Source organism: Trachinotus anak, unplaced genomic scaffold, assembly GCF_046630095.1.
Source record: "Trachinotus anak isolate AG129_WGS33_773 ecotype Australia unplaced genomic scaffold, CSIRO_AGI_Tana_v1 ptg000008l, whole genome shotgun sequence".
Classification (NCBI taxonomy): domain Eukaryota; kingdom Metazoa; phylum Chordata; class Actinopteri; order Carangiformes; family Carangidae; genus Trachinotus; species Trachinotus anak.
The window spans coordinates 26,394,769-26,408,923 of record NW_027273859.1 but is presented as its reverse complement, the minus strand read 5'-3'; the positions used below and the strand labels follow the sequence as shown (position 1 = coordinate 26,408,923).

The following is a 14,155-nucleotide window of genomic DNA, read 5'->3' as shown; positions in this document are numbered from 1 at the left end:
GAATATGACACAGGAGAGCGGTGTTCGATTCCCATGTGAAAGTAGCAGTTGTTGTTTCTATTATCCGTGACTGCTCGTTCTTATTATTGTAACCATGACAACAAAGATCGTCTAATGTCGAAGAAGTACTTGTTGTAGCCCAAATCAGCATCTTTATCTAAACCTAACCAAGCAATGACCATTATTATTGTGACCACGACAACCAAGGTATGAACAGGAACAGAGAGTCAGCATAATAATTAGGAATATGTAGGTAAGAGTAGAAACATTTTCACTGGTAGTGACCTTTGACCTGTGCTCCTCTCTAGACGACTATGTTCACATCTCCAGTAACCCCTGCGACCTCCACTGCACCACGACCGACGGCCAGAGGCAGCTGATGGTGACGGCGCGAGACGGCACCTCCTGCAAGTACAGCAGCTACCGTGGCGTCTGCGTGGACGGTAAGTGTGAGGTGAGTCCAGCTTCTCATTTACTTTGCACCTTGTTTTACTTCCTTTAAAAGAAGTTTCGCTCCACGATCAGTTTTCAGCACCACTGTATAATCAGCAGCCTGGACAGTAGCTGCTGTGGTGTTTTCTCAGTTTGCTGACACAGTAGAAACCACAGAGAAATGAATGAACTGAAATGATTAAATTAAAGGAAGTGTACCAGTGTGATGAGATTTTCAAATTAAATGCATCAAACACCATAAATGCACACTGCTCTCCCTTCTTGACATTTTTATAATTATCCCACTGTCATTTTTTATATATTAACATGGCTGCTGTTTTAGTATGTAACTGTAATGTTTGGACAGATTGTTTTATGTACACAACAGTGACATACGTGACATCCAGGGTGTCATATCCTCTCCTGTAGTGAAGTTTTCTGCCAGACAGACTGAGTTTAACCTCGTGCACCCCTTCAAACCTGTCTTTACACATGTTCATCTCAGAGCCACCGTGTGATGAGGATGATACAGAGTGAGGGAAACAGATATGGACATGAAACTGTTTCTGTTTGTGCTGCAAACATTTGATTCTTTTCTGAATTTATTTTTGGGTTATAGTTACTATATAGTTATAGTAATAATTGTGTGTAATTTGTAGTAATTTGTTTCTAAGGCTGCAGACACCTCTGATGCATTTACCGTCACTTCTTTCTTTAAGGTTGATGAACTTTATGACATGAGCTCTGGCCATAAATGTTAATATGAAAACACAACATGCAGACACGAAACATGAGTTAATAAAAAGATAATAATAATAAAATGAATGTGTCAGAGACAACGGAAGCAGATGATTCACTTTATGTCACACTTAATGTTTTTGATCACCTTCCAAATAATCTGATGTCTTCTAGAAAATATTAACTGCTTCTCTTTCAGTACCATGTTAGATTTCTAAAAAATTTTATTTCATCCTCTGTACTTCCACTCCTGTTTTGCTGCTCAGCCAATTGGATGTGACGGCGTACTGTTCTCCTCCAACACTTTGGATAAGTGTGGGGTCTGTCAGGGGGACGGCAGCAGCTGCAGCAGAGTCACCGGAAACTTCCGCCGCGGGGCCACAACTCTGGGTGAGTTCAGCTGTCCTCCCACAGATGTTTTAATGAGACTGCATGTCTGGTTTTATATTTCATATCATTTAGAGATAAATGAAGATGAAGTTGACTAAGGTCATTAGGGGTTTAACAACAATCCTTTTGATTAAATAAAGGAAATAAATAAAAGCACAGGATTACAGGTAATGTTCACCACCTCTTGCTCCCTAGGTTACTCTTTCATCACTCAAATCCCTGAGGGATCATGGGACATCCAGATCATTGAGAGGAAGAAGTCAGCTGATGTTTTAGGTGGGTTGGCATACTTCTTCTTTTCCTCGTACTCACACACACACGCACACACACAGAACATTAACTCTCTTTCAAAATGTCTGCTGTTGATCTCGTTCCCCAGCTGTGACCGACCAGGCGGGAAACTTCTTCTTTAATGGAGCCTACAAGGTGGACAGTCCCCAGAACTTCCACGCTGCTGGCACTGTCTTCAAGTACCGCCGGCCCATGGATGTGTACGAGACCGGGATCGAGTACATTGTTGCCAAAGGCCCCATTGATCAGGCCATCAATATTCTGGTACACCAAATCTCCCTCCAGCCCCCCCCCTCACTGTAACTCCACTCGCTCCTCCTCACTCTCCCAACAACTCCTCCAACCTGAACAACCACACAGGTCGCTTTCTTCAACCCTCTGCTACGACCCATAGGTCTGTCTCCTGAAATAGCAGCCCTGCGGAGGCAGGACATAACGGACCATGGTTGTCATGGTTACAATAATAAACACGCGGACTGTAGGGATAGCGGTGTACCTACCTTTGTCGCCATGGTTACTATAATAACAGTTATGGCTTGGTTAGGTTCAGGAAAAGATGGTGATTTGGATTAAAATAAGTACTTCCTCAACATTAGACGATCTTTGTTGTCATGGTTACAATAATAACAACGAGCGGTCATGGATTATAGAAGCAACATAAACTGCTACTTTCACATGGGAATCGAACCCCGCTCTCCTGTGTCATGTTCCTGTGTTGTGTTGACCCATCCGTCCACCCCAACCTCCTCTTGACTACGTCACCGCACTTTTCCCTCTGCTCCCGTCATCATTACTACTACAACAATAAAAATGTAACTTATCGGTCATAATAACCTGCTGCACAGACGACCTCTGGGCTGCACTCACCTGTTAAAGGGTGGGGGCAGTGAGGGTGGATACCTCACCTGAAACCAACAGGACCCCCTGGGTTGGGTTGGGTTCAGACAAAAATTTAGACACTATGTTCAGGTCAGGTTGTCCTGCACTTTATCCTCACACCTACAGACAGCTGACTCTCTAGTCATCAGATAAATGATTGTGTACTCTGATGGACTTTGTGGAGATACAGTATATGTTGTTTGTCATCACTCACAGCAGCTGTAGTGGGTTTTTTCGTATGAACGTCATTGGACATATCCTTCAATGTAAATACATCTGTACAATGTAAATACATCTCCACTATTGTCAAGCCTCTCAGGAGAAAAACACACTCTATGAAGGAGACTTTGACCCCTGACCTATGCCTGTCTGAAACAAACTCCTCATTACACTTGATTCTCCAAAGCCCTTTAAATCACAGAAACAAAGGCATATTTGTTGTGTTGGTCTTGGCAGTCCTTGTTGGATAATTGTAAATTAAGAAGCCCAAGAATTAAGCTTTAGGCTGCTGTTGTTAACTCTTAAACTCAATAAAGGTCACTGACAAAGACTGCTGACTCATGAAGCAATATTTTTTAGGGAGGAGGGTGAGACTGCCAACATATTTCCTGGCAACAAGATGCTCATGTGTGATTAAAGTGAATGAAAATGATGTAGCAGCTCACAAATACCCAAGCTGTGTGTATCGTCTCCTCTTTAAGAGAGAAAATGACTAATATGTAAATGAAACTCAGACACAACAGTGAGTCTGTGTCGGGCTGATTGAGCACAGGCCTTGGATTCTGACAGTGGATATAAATCCAGTCACAGGCCAGGTTTGATAGATCTCTCTGCAGGACGCTGGATCCTTGCAGATCCTCACCACAACTCCGCCAATTTGTCTTCGCTAACAGGAAAGATGATCGGGACTCGGCTCCATATCTGGATTTACTTTCATCATATGCATCAGATTGTCTGGCTTTAAAAAGCTTCTCCCTCTAAACAATGACCTTAAATCTAGTGTAAAGCTGTGGCGGGCTGTAGCGTCTGTTACGGAGAGACTGTCCTGTAAAAAAGGAGCCCAGAGGTCGTCTGTGCCGCAGGTTATTATGACCCAAACTTATGTTTTGTTGCTAGGCGACATCTAGTGGTCGTAGTAATGATGACAGGAGCAAAGGGAAAAGTGCGGCGACGTAGTCAGGAGGAGGTTGGGGTGGATGGATGGGAATATGACGTAGGAGTGCGGTGTTTGATTCCCATGTGAAAGTAGCAGTTTATGTTGTTTCTGTTATCCATGACTGTTCATTGTTATTATTGTAACCATGACAACAAAGATTGTCTAATGTTGAGGAAGTACTTATTTTAACCCAAATCACCATCTTTTCCTAAACCTAACCAAGCCATGACCATTATTAAAGTAACCACGGCAAGAAACTTAGGTACGCTGCTGTTGGTACAGTCTGCGTGATTATTATTGCAACCATGACAACCAAGGTCCGGTACACCCACCTCTATAGGGGCGCCATTTCAGGAGACACTCGTATGGGTCGTATCAGAGGGTTGATAAAAACGAACAGTGTTATTCAGGTTGGAGGAGTGGTTGGTTATAGATGACAGGGTGTGTGTGGTGTTTATGGTGTGTCTGGTAATTTAAACCAAGTTTGCAGCACAACAACATGCATGTAATGTTGTCTTTTACAACAATCCTGCAAAAAGTCCTTTGGCTATACTGCACATTGTCTCAGGAAACATCATCTTAATAAAAAATATGCTCATCTCCCCTACATCTAAAGTTAATTTATACATATAGAGTTACTTTTTTTATAATGGATTACACTTTAAACAGATATTGTGTGCAAAAGTCTTCATGTGACCTGTCATCGCTCAGGTGTGGAACCAGAACGGTCGCACCCCGTACATCACCTACGAGTACACCGTCCTGCGGGACTCCCTGCCTCCCATCCCACCTCCTCCTGTCTACACCGGATCAGACACCTCAGCTGGTGAGGTGTCAGTGGAGATGGGGACTCTGCTGTCCCCTAACAGCAGTGTCTATGAGCAGGTGGTCCCTCAGGGCCCGCTGGAGCCGGCAGGTGCAGACGGGCAGAAGGGCCAGGAGACCAACGAGGTGTATGAGGAGACAGCAGCCATCGACTGCGACCAGGATGCAGCAGCTGCCCCAAAATTTACAGGTGGGGACCAGTGTGTGTTACATCATCTACAATAAGAGAGAGGGGGACGGTGTGTGAGACAGGAAAAAAATGAAAGGATGACGAATGAATCAGAAGTTGGTTTATTGGCAGACGAGACAAAATAGGTCAGATTTTTAATCCGCTCCACTATCTCACTCTCTTTTTCTGGACGTGTGTGAGATGGCCCTTTGAAGCTCTGCATTATTGATGGTGTGGACACATAAAGAAGATCAGGAGCGGATGAAAAATTCAGAGTTTCGTGGTGTTTTCTCCTTTTAAGAAAGTGGCTGCATCACAAACATGAGCGGTAATGGCCTTCCTGCGGGCTCTCAGCTCGCTCAGCTGACTGTCGAGGCCATTACACCAGCGCTCCGAGCGGTGAGATGAGATGGAGAGGTGGTTAAAAGGCTCACCATACATTTTCCTACACAGGCTGATGTCACACTACAGAGCAGAGACACAGAGAGCAAAATGAAACTTCTGGACCAGTATATGCCTGGCTCCTCGGCCCGAGTCTGGCCCATGTATTTCCACATCTGGGCAAAGTCTGGCTTTTATCCCCCGGTATTGACTGACACCTGGAAGATTATCTGTGTTTGCCAGAATTGGTTAAAGTGGAAGTAGCATCTCACTGTATTTGGGCCAGATTCAGGCCGTTGAACCTGGTGTATACTGGGCCTGAAGAAAACAAGCATTTTTGATAACAATAGTGCAGACTAGCACAGGTAATATCAGTGTTATGGACTGGTCAAGTCTAAGGATAAGTGGTTGTCAATGTCCTAACCTGGGCTGGCCTATAAAAGGAAAATGGGAGCAGAAACAAACAAAGCTGGAACCGGTTTGTATAAATGGAAAAACAGTGGCTCGGCCGTTTGGCTAGCAGCGAAGGCCTGACCGCTCTAGTCTTTCCTGCCTGTGAGCAGCATGCCACAGTGTTGTCTTGTTTTTCAGTTTAGGGTTTAAGTGATTGGATTTCAACAGAAACTTAACAAACTGGTTCTCTCATAGTTCAGGGATGTGTCACAGCCTTCTTCATCACCACAGTCGTCAGCGTCTTCACGTGCTGACTCCCACTCAGCTGCTACTCGCCTGAGTCTCTTTACATCTTGTGAATAAAGTCTTATCTCAGTGAGCAGTCAGCTGCTGAATGTAAATTATATTCTCAAGTGGAAACATGATCAACACTGATAAGATTTGTTCTCCAAGCATAGCTGAACTTTTCCACTTTGACCCATCAGAGGGAAACAGCAGCCACACAGGCAGCACAGCCAAACCTGCCCCTGTCGGTGGACCCCTGGATCCAGGGCCAGATTCCCCAAACCTCATCTGGAGGGTCCTGCTGGACGGTCGAATTAGCCCTGATGAGCTGCTCATCAACATCTCAACCAATCAGCTGCTGACAGAGGGAGACAGCTTGTTCTCGTCTGAGGTGGGACCAGCGGAGATGGACCTGAGCAGCCTGGAGCGAGACTTCGGTTCAAACGAGACGCTGGAGTTCACTCTGGGCCGCAAACGCAACGACAGCGGAGACACTTTATACCAGAACAAGACGGTGCAGAGCGGTGGGAGGACCTCCAGCCGCTCCAACAGAACCAGGTAATCTGACAGAGCAAAGGTAAGAGGAGTCAGGTTGACAGGACGTAACAGACAGGCAGGAAGTAAAACAGGGAGACAGGTATAACACAAAGGATAAAGCAGTTAGATTAGACATGCAGAGAGACAGGAATACAGGCAGGTGGACAGGTACTGTAGATACACTGTACAGACAGGTAGATATACAGGCAGTAAGGCAGTTAGACAGGTAGATGTATGTGCTGTAGACCTCGCAGGTTTTGTCTTCATCATATTTATAATTCATGTGTCCAAACACAGCTTCAGCAGCTCTGCAGCCAGCTGCTATAAAACGCACCACGACACGCCCTTTCTTTCCTCTGAGAGACAGAGAGAGGAGAGGAAACGAGCAGAGCAGAGGAGCACAGTGAGGGGGGGGGGGGGGGCAGCTACACTTAGAAACAAATAATTTAAGGTATTTGTAAGAAAAGAGAAAAATATGATGCAAAGGGGGGAAAGTCTGCTGTCAGACTGCAGTCACCTCTGGGGAGAAAATAAGGTGCAGGAATCAGTCTGGCTTACACGGAGGGATGCCGACGAGGTATAACTCAAAGTGCCTGTGATTTTCAAATAAACGTCTGGCGGAGGCGGGAGGGGAGCGACCCCGTGTTATGACAAGAATGTGCACATGACTTTTATGTGATGTGATGAAAAAACAAAGTGCGTCTGCCGGGATGCAGGCTGTGAATCAGCTGTCACACTGTGGTAGTCTGAGGCCTGGGAGAGAGAGAGAGAGAGAGAGAGAGAGAGAGAGAGAGAGAGAGAGAGAGAGAGAGAGAGAGAGAGAGAGAGAGAGAGAGCGAGAGAGCTACACTTAGTATCCTTAAATGTCCTGAAAAGACCATTTCTCTGAAAGTGCGTCTTTTGAGAATCTACCTGCAGCTTTGAGAGGTTTATTGTCTGGTCTGTAGAGGACGATGGACACACAGCAGATGCAGTGAAGTCTAATGGTGGGAAATGTGTGAAAGCGTGATCCACGTCTCCACTGAGCGTCTGCAGCACATGTTCCCGTCAGATTGTCACAAGAACACAAGGATAAATTCTGCTACAGATACAGCTTAAGTTGTCCTTTCCTCACATGTTGTGGATGTGTGTGTGTGTGTGTGTGTGTGTGTGTCAGGGGGAATCAGAGGCTCAACCAGAAGAACCTGAAGCTGAGCGCTGCAGATATGTATCGCTGGAAACTTTCCTCTCAGGAGCCCTGCAGCATGACATGCTCTATAGGTAAATGCGCGCACACACACACACACACACACACACACACACACTGAAGATCCACAGGCAGTTAGATAATAAAGCATCATATCCTTTACTATGTTACCTCCTTCCCGCCGCTAGGCCCCAAACTGTGGTTGGGAGCGCCCGTGTTGTTTAGCCTCACTCGTGAACTCCGCTGGTAACAAGCTGTCGCTGAGGAACCTTATTCCCTTCAGTGTCTTCACTTTAACTTTAATGTTGTTATCTAGACACTTTTTACTGACTACACAATATATTATTGCATTTATATCTATATTGTATATTTGTATATTATAGTCACTGTATTTATTCACCCCCTTCACACAAAACTGCAATTCAAAGTGCGCAGCTACAGAGAGAGATGTAAATACTTCTACTTCTAACATTTCTACTATCTGTGCAGTGCCAAGTGCAATTATTTGACTGTTGTTTTGACGAATGCAATTTTAAACTGTGCAATTACACCATATATTGTTGCATTTATATTTATTTTGCATATATTAACTCTCATAGTAGTAATCACCTTTCAATAAATAATCGCACATATTAATCTTACATATTAATTTACATATTTCTGTTTTTTATTTATATATCACAGTATCAGGACATTTTTTTGCATTTTATGTTTATAGTTTATATTTATCTTTACCTCTATAATATTATGTTATACTCTAATCTCTGCTGTCACCTAATTTCTCCCTGGGGATCAATAAAGTATTCTGATTCTGATTCTGATTCTGATGTTGCCATCTTGATGTGGCTTCAACAGCGTGCACTACCTTCTCACTCACAGACACATGAGCGAGATCTGCTTCCCATCACACAGGTTACCCACAAGGCCCCTGCCTTCAAGGGGAAAGCTGGGCCTGTAACAACTGTCACCTGTCTTCACCCTGTTGAAATCAGATCACACTCTGCACCATCTGATCAAAGCTCACACTCAGACTCAGGCTGCCGCTCTGACACTCGTTTAGTGGCGCGCCCACACATGATCGTGTGTGTGACCTTCCTCACAACAGATATCTTGACTCGTGAGAATAATACCGACTGCAACCCAGATATAGAGCTTCACCATAAATAACAGTGTAAAATAAGGTCAGACAATACAAATGTGCTAAAACAATCATCTGTGTGTCTGTGTGTGTGTGTGTTGTGACCCAGTTGTGAAAAACTCTTCTTCAGTTCTTTAATAACGTCTTTATTTCTTCTTTCTTTTCTTTATGTAAAGCACATTGAGCTTTCTCTGTGTATAAAATGTGCTATATAAATAAGCCTTCCCTTGTCCAGGAGTATCAAAGTCCTTCGTCACATGTGTTCGTTACGACGGCGTCGAGGTGCACGACATGTACTGCGACGCTCTGACCAGACCAGAGCCGGTCCACGACTTCTGTATTGGCAGAGAGTGTCAGCCCAGGTAGAGACCAGAAACTGTTCAAGCTGCTCAACAGTGCAGTATTTCCTGCTGTTATAAAATCTGAGGCTTGATCTGAGTGGAACTGATGTTCAGGTGGGAGGCGAGCAGCTGGAGCGAGTGCTCCAGGACCTGTGGGGAGGGGTTCCAGTTTCGTCAGGTCCGCTGCTGGAAGATGCTCTCGCCAGGCCTGGACAGCTCCGTCTACAGCGACCTCTGCACCTTGGCCGACCTGGAGAGACCCGTGGAGAGACGGGCCTGCAAAAGTCCCGCCTGCGGCCCACAGTGGGAGGTGGCCGAGTGGACCGAGGTACGTCACCCTGCTGGGAATGAAACCACAACATGTAAACATGAGGAGCAAGTACACAAACAGAGGAGGGGTGTGTTTCACGTTCACAGTACTGTCCTGGTTCTGCTCTACGACTGAACTGAAGGTTTTAGTTTTTCCACATTTTCTCTTGTCATGTCATTAACACTTTTTGTTATCAGTTGTTTACCTTTGAATTTTTTCTTTGTTTTATTTGGTTCATTTTGATTTTTGTTCTGTTCCCTCCATCATTCAAAAGGACTTTCTCTTGTGCTGGTCAGACTGTCTGCTGCAGTCTGATTGTGGTCACTGATGAACTCTTCACCTAGTACACAACAAAAAACCCAGGTCTGATTTGAGCCATTAGGGTTTGTAAAGCACACAAAAAATGAAATGTACAAACACAGCAACACAATCAGCTGCTCTCAGTGCATTTCTATTGAACATTTAATATTTTCTCTTTTATTTCATTATTTTTTTGTAGCTGAACATCATGAGTCACTTGTGTTGTTAGCAAAATATAAGCAAACATGACTGTTAGAAAATACAGCAGATTTCAGGTAAACACTCAGAGAAACCAAATTCTGGTCCTGACGGCTGGTTTTAAGGCTCAGTCTCTGAATACAGGCTGTGTGCATTTCTCTGTGGACTGAGGCTTTGATACTTTCACAGTATTAATATAGAACCTAGACCTGCTTTATAATCAAACAACAATGAGCACAGAAATAATGGCTCTAATACTTGAACTGAGCAGCATAGTTACTGCAGTTAGTTTGTTTGCCAGCTTCCTGCCAATTCATATTAAATATTCAGTCCACTAAAAGTTTAATCAGTATCTCCTCAGATTCTCCAGATGTTTGTTTTCTTGTCTTTCCAGTGAATTTCAGACTCTTTAAAAGCAAAACTTTTCCAAGTGATTAAAAATGGCTCCAAATGAGGTCGACTTGAGCAGCTCGACCTCAGATGTCTCACTCAAGAGCGCTTCATTAGCAGCAGCTGTACTGTGACCATCTGATGACAAACTGTGGCATCTCAAGCTGCCACATGACAGCAGTTTTTATTTGCTGAATATGTGTTGGTAATACTCAGCTTGTCCCTCTGCGCCTCTCCTCCATCCAGTGTCCTGCTAAATGTGGCCGCAAAGCCCAGGTGACCCGCGATGTCCGCTGCTCTGATGAGACCAGAGCGTGTGACCCGATGACCAAACCACCAAACATCAAAAACTGCACCGGACCGCCCTGTGAACGCCACTGGACTGTGTCTGAGTGGGGACCTGTGAGTGTCTTTATGTACATGATTTTACATGAGTGACTGTGTTTTGTTTTTTATTCCCATTATCCGCAACCAGGGAACATGAGCTGCTGCTCTCAGTAGAAAAAGAAATAGTTGATCTTGATTTTGAGGATTATTCTTAAAACCTGTGTCTGAGTCATTCATTTAAAAACTTTCCCTGATATTTGAACACGTTTTCCTCCATCCAATATTTTTTGAGATTGATAACGGTTGTTAAAGAAGAAACAGCTCTCTGATCCCAGCTGTCTTTACTTCAGTGGGAAACTAACTGCTAAAAGTATCACAGTGTGAATTTATGTCTTTTATTGTGTTGTACAGACAAATTTAGTTTCGGATGTTCCATTCAAAGTCAAAGTCTGGAAACTTTCAGGTCTAATTTACAACCGTGGAGCCAAACAAAGGGCTGAGAAACGCTCTGTGCACACTGTAAAATATAATTCCCAAAGCTACAGCTAATGTTAGGTCAGTGGTGTTTATTATTATTTAGGAAATTTCCAACTGTGAGCAGATGTAACTTTGCATCTCTCGTATAAACTGATTTACCAGTTTATTATGTACAGATGTGCAATCTAAGATAAAACAGTAACTGCAGTAAATCTGTGTTTTTACTGAGAGATGTTTGTTATATTACATGTATAAATGTGTAAATGAATTGCATTCTTAAAAATGACAAAAAAAATTGAACATGAGTTATCTGTGTGAACCTGTTGTGAAGTTTTATTTTACTTTGAAAGGTCAGTTCATCCAAATCGCAACAAACAGACAGATTTTCTAACTTATCTCTTCTAGTTTCTAGATTTCTGCCTCCACAAGAAGGGTGTAGGTTCATATACGGACAGTGGGGACATGTCCCTAAAAATATTTGAGTGAATTGAAATGACTGCGACAGGATGTGGTTTTTTCCTCTGATGTGTTTGATGCCATCTCACTTCACCCAGTGTGATGTGAAGTGACCTGATCTGACTTCGTGTGACGTTAACGATGACTCTGAGCTCCATGACAAATCTTGGCTCAAGGAGGTAATGGAAACTGGGAAGCTGCTGTGAATTTCTCATGAGTCACGCATTCTGACCTTTGACCCCCTGTCGCTGCAGTGCTCGGGGTCGTGCGGCCAGGGGAAGATGCTGCGTCACGTGTACTGTAAGGCTCCGGACGGTCGAGTGGTGCCTGAGAACCAGTGCCCTGTGGAGAACAAGCCGCTGGCCATCCACCCCTGTGGGGAGAGGGACTGTGCTCCACACTGGCTGAGCCAAGACTGGGAGAGGGTGAGGCTGATTGTTAATTGACAGACAATCAATTAACAGCAATTTTGATATTTGACTGTCACTTGTCAGTAATTCTCTGGTTCTCCAGCTTCTCACATGTAAAGATTTACTGTTTTTCTCTATTTACATGACCAGAAATGAAATCTTTGGGTTTTGGACTGTTGGTCAGCAGCTGTCATGTAGCTGAGGCTGGGAAATCTGTCTCTTGTGGTGTATTCAGGGGCTTGTGGGAAGGTGGGAATCTAAAAACCCACAACATGCTCAGACATGAATACCAGTAACTTTTATTTTCCTGCCTCCAGTGCAACACAACCTGCGGCCGCGGCGTGAAGCGAAGGATTGTCCTGTGCGTCGGCATCAGTGGAGGAAAGTTCCAGATCTTTGACGACGAAGCGTGCGGAGGCGGCGAGAAGCCTGAGGAGGAAAACACCTGCTTCGAGAGGCCGTGCTTCAAATGGTACACCACCCCCTGGTCTGAGGTGAGGGCAACGCACAACACACACACCTCACCTTCACACCTCTGGCACAGAGAGTGAATCACAGCCTGTTTCCCCCTGAGCAAACGCCTTATAATGAGCTCTACAGCTTAAATCCTGAAAAGTGGCTGTAAAAACCTGTCTCTTGCTCCTCGATGACGGACAGCAGCTGAAGCCTGTAGCCTGAAGTCTGCAGCATACACAGTTGTATCAAAGTGAAATTCACAGGTTCTGCTGAATCAGGTCCATAATTTTTTTATATTTCCCTTCATCTTTCTGCTCTTATAAACTGCACAGGCTGTTCCCTTTCTGAACATAAAATACATTATAATAAATTAGGCAAATATGTGCAAAGAAGAATAAGTGTTTTTAATGATAAGACAGAGATGCCACCTTTTTAATCTTTTACATCGAAAAAATATAGATATATAGACATAGACAAATATAGACAAACCTCAAACTTACTTACTAGACTTTAAATTACATCTCTACCTTATTTTATTTCCTCTCTCTACTATGTTTGCATATGTCTTTATATTTTTTCCATACGTGATGTAATATATGTACATATATTAAATTTCCATACATGTAATTTATGCACATATGAAATAAAACACATGTACAAAATACATATAGTAATATATAGGGGGGGGAAAATAATAAAAAATAATATACAGGAAACCTATTAGAAATGTATAAAACATAAATGTCTAGCCCATACAAATATGACTGTTTATGTCTGCTTATAGTGTAGACATATGTTATATAAATATATATTTATCCCAGAATTTTTACATATATATGTTGCTTTAATAAACGTGCATATATAGATTAAATATATATCTTTAACATATTTGGTCGCAACATGTTATTCCAAATAAAAATGTATGTATATATTTTTAATATGTATAGATTTAACTGTGGGTATTTCATGTTATATCATATGTCATGTTATAAACTGATATCTTCATATAAACAGAGGATGTTTATATGGGATCATATATATCCTGTGGTAGGTAACATATATGGCACCATCACTCTTTATGGGGACATATATATCATACATTACATGTCTGTATGGGCAGTGTGAGTGCAGGACAGACACATGAAACGTCTGTGCAGCAGTGAAACAAACAGAGCACGTGCTGTACAACCACTGTGTCTCTCCTCAGTGCACCAAGACGTGTGGTGTGGGCGTGAGGATGAGGGACGTCAAGTGTTACCAGGGCAGAGAGCTGGTCCGAGGCTGTGACCCCCTCACCAAGCCGGTGGCCAAACAGACGTGCACTCTGCAGGCCTGCCCCACTGAGCCGCCAGGTGAGCACACACACAGCAACATACTCCACAGAGCCCGGGTCGCCTCCTCTGTTTTCTGTTTAGCTGCCCTCTTAAATGACACCAGATAGAAATGGTTTGAGCTGTGCTGGATCAGTGGATTAGTCTCTTACTCTTACTGGTTTCTTATGGAAATGAAAAGCCTGAAAGTATTGTTTGACATTTTGAATTGAAAGGCGACCAGTTTCTTGATGTTTTTCAAAGTTTCTCCCTTTGCATAATTTGGCTTCTATTTCTAAATTTAATAAGAGTTTTGTAGAAAAACATTTATCAAGCTAGGAAAGGAGGACTGCTTTGAGTGTAAACTGGTTCTGGGTTCA

At 43.4% G+C, this 14,155-nt stretch overlaps 1 protein-coding gene across 1 annotated transcript in view; it reads left to right on the top strand.

Annotated features, from left to right (window-relative positions):
* The window catches only part of adamtsl2 (ADAMTS-like 2), a 37,033-nt gene that overhangs the window by 20,832 nt on the left and 2,046 nt on the right, over nucleotides 1-14,155 (top strand). Inside the window, exons 7-19 of the mRNA XM_071483880.1 lie at nucleotides 309-454; nucleotides 1,437-1,560; nucleotides 1,756-1,836; nucleotides 1,940-2,115; nucleotides 4,598-4,901; nucleotides 6,140-6,497; nucleotides 7,633-7,736; nucleotides 9,036-9,162; nucleotides 9,256-9,469; nucleotides 10,586-10,741; nucleotides 11,854-12,024; nucleotides 12,327-12,503; nucleotides 13,673-13,817. Coding sequence (XP_071339981.1) covers nucleotides 309-454; nucleotides 1,437-1,560; nucleotides 1,756-1,836; nucleotides 1,940-2,115; nucleotides 4,598-4,901; nucleotides 6,140-6,497; nucleotides 7,633-7,736; nucleotides 9,036-9,162; nucleotides 9,256-9,469; nucleotides 10,586-10,741; nucleotides 11,854-12,024; nucleotides 12,327-12,503; nucleotides 13,673-13,817 — 2,283 coding nt within the window. The remainder of the gene's footprint in view (nucleotides 1-308; nucleotides 455-1,436; nucleotides 1,561-1,755; nucleotides 1,837-1,939; nucleotides 2,116-4,597; nucleotides 4,902-6,139; nucleotides 6,498-7,632; nucleotides 7,737-9,035; nucleotides 9,163-9,255; nucleotides 9,470-10,585; nucleotides 10,742-11,853; nucleotides 12,025-12,326; nucleotides 12,504-13,672; nucleotides 13,818-14,155) is intronic.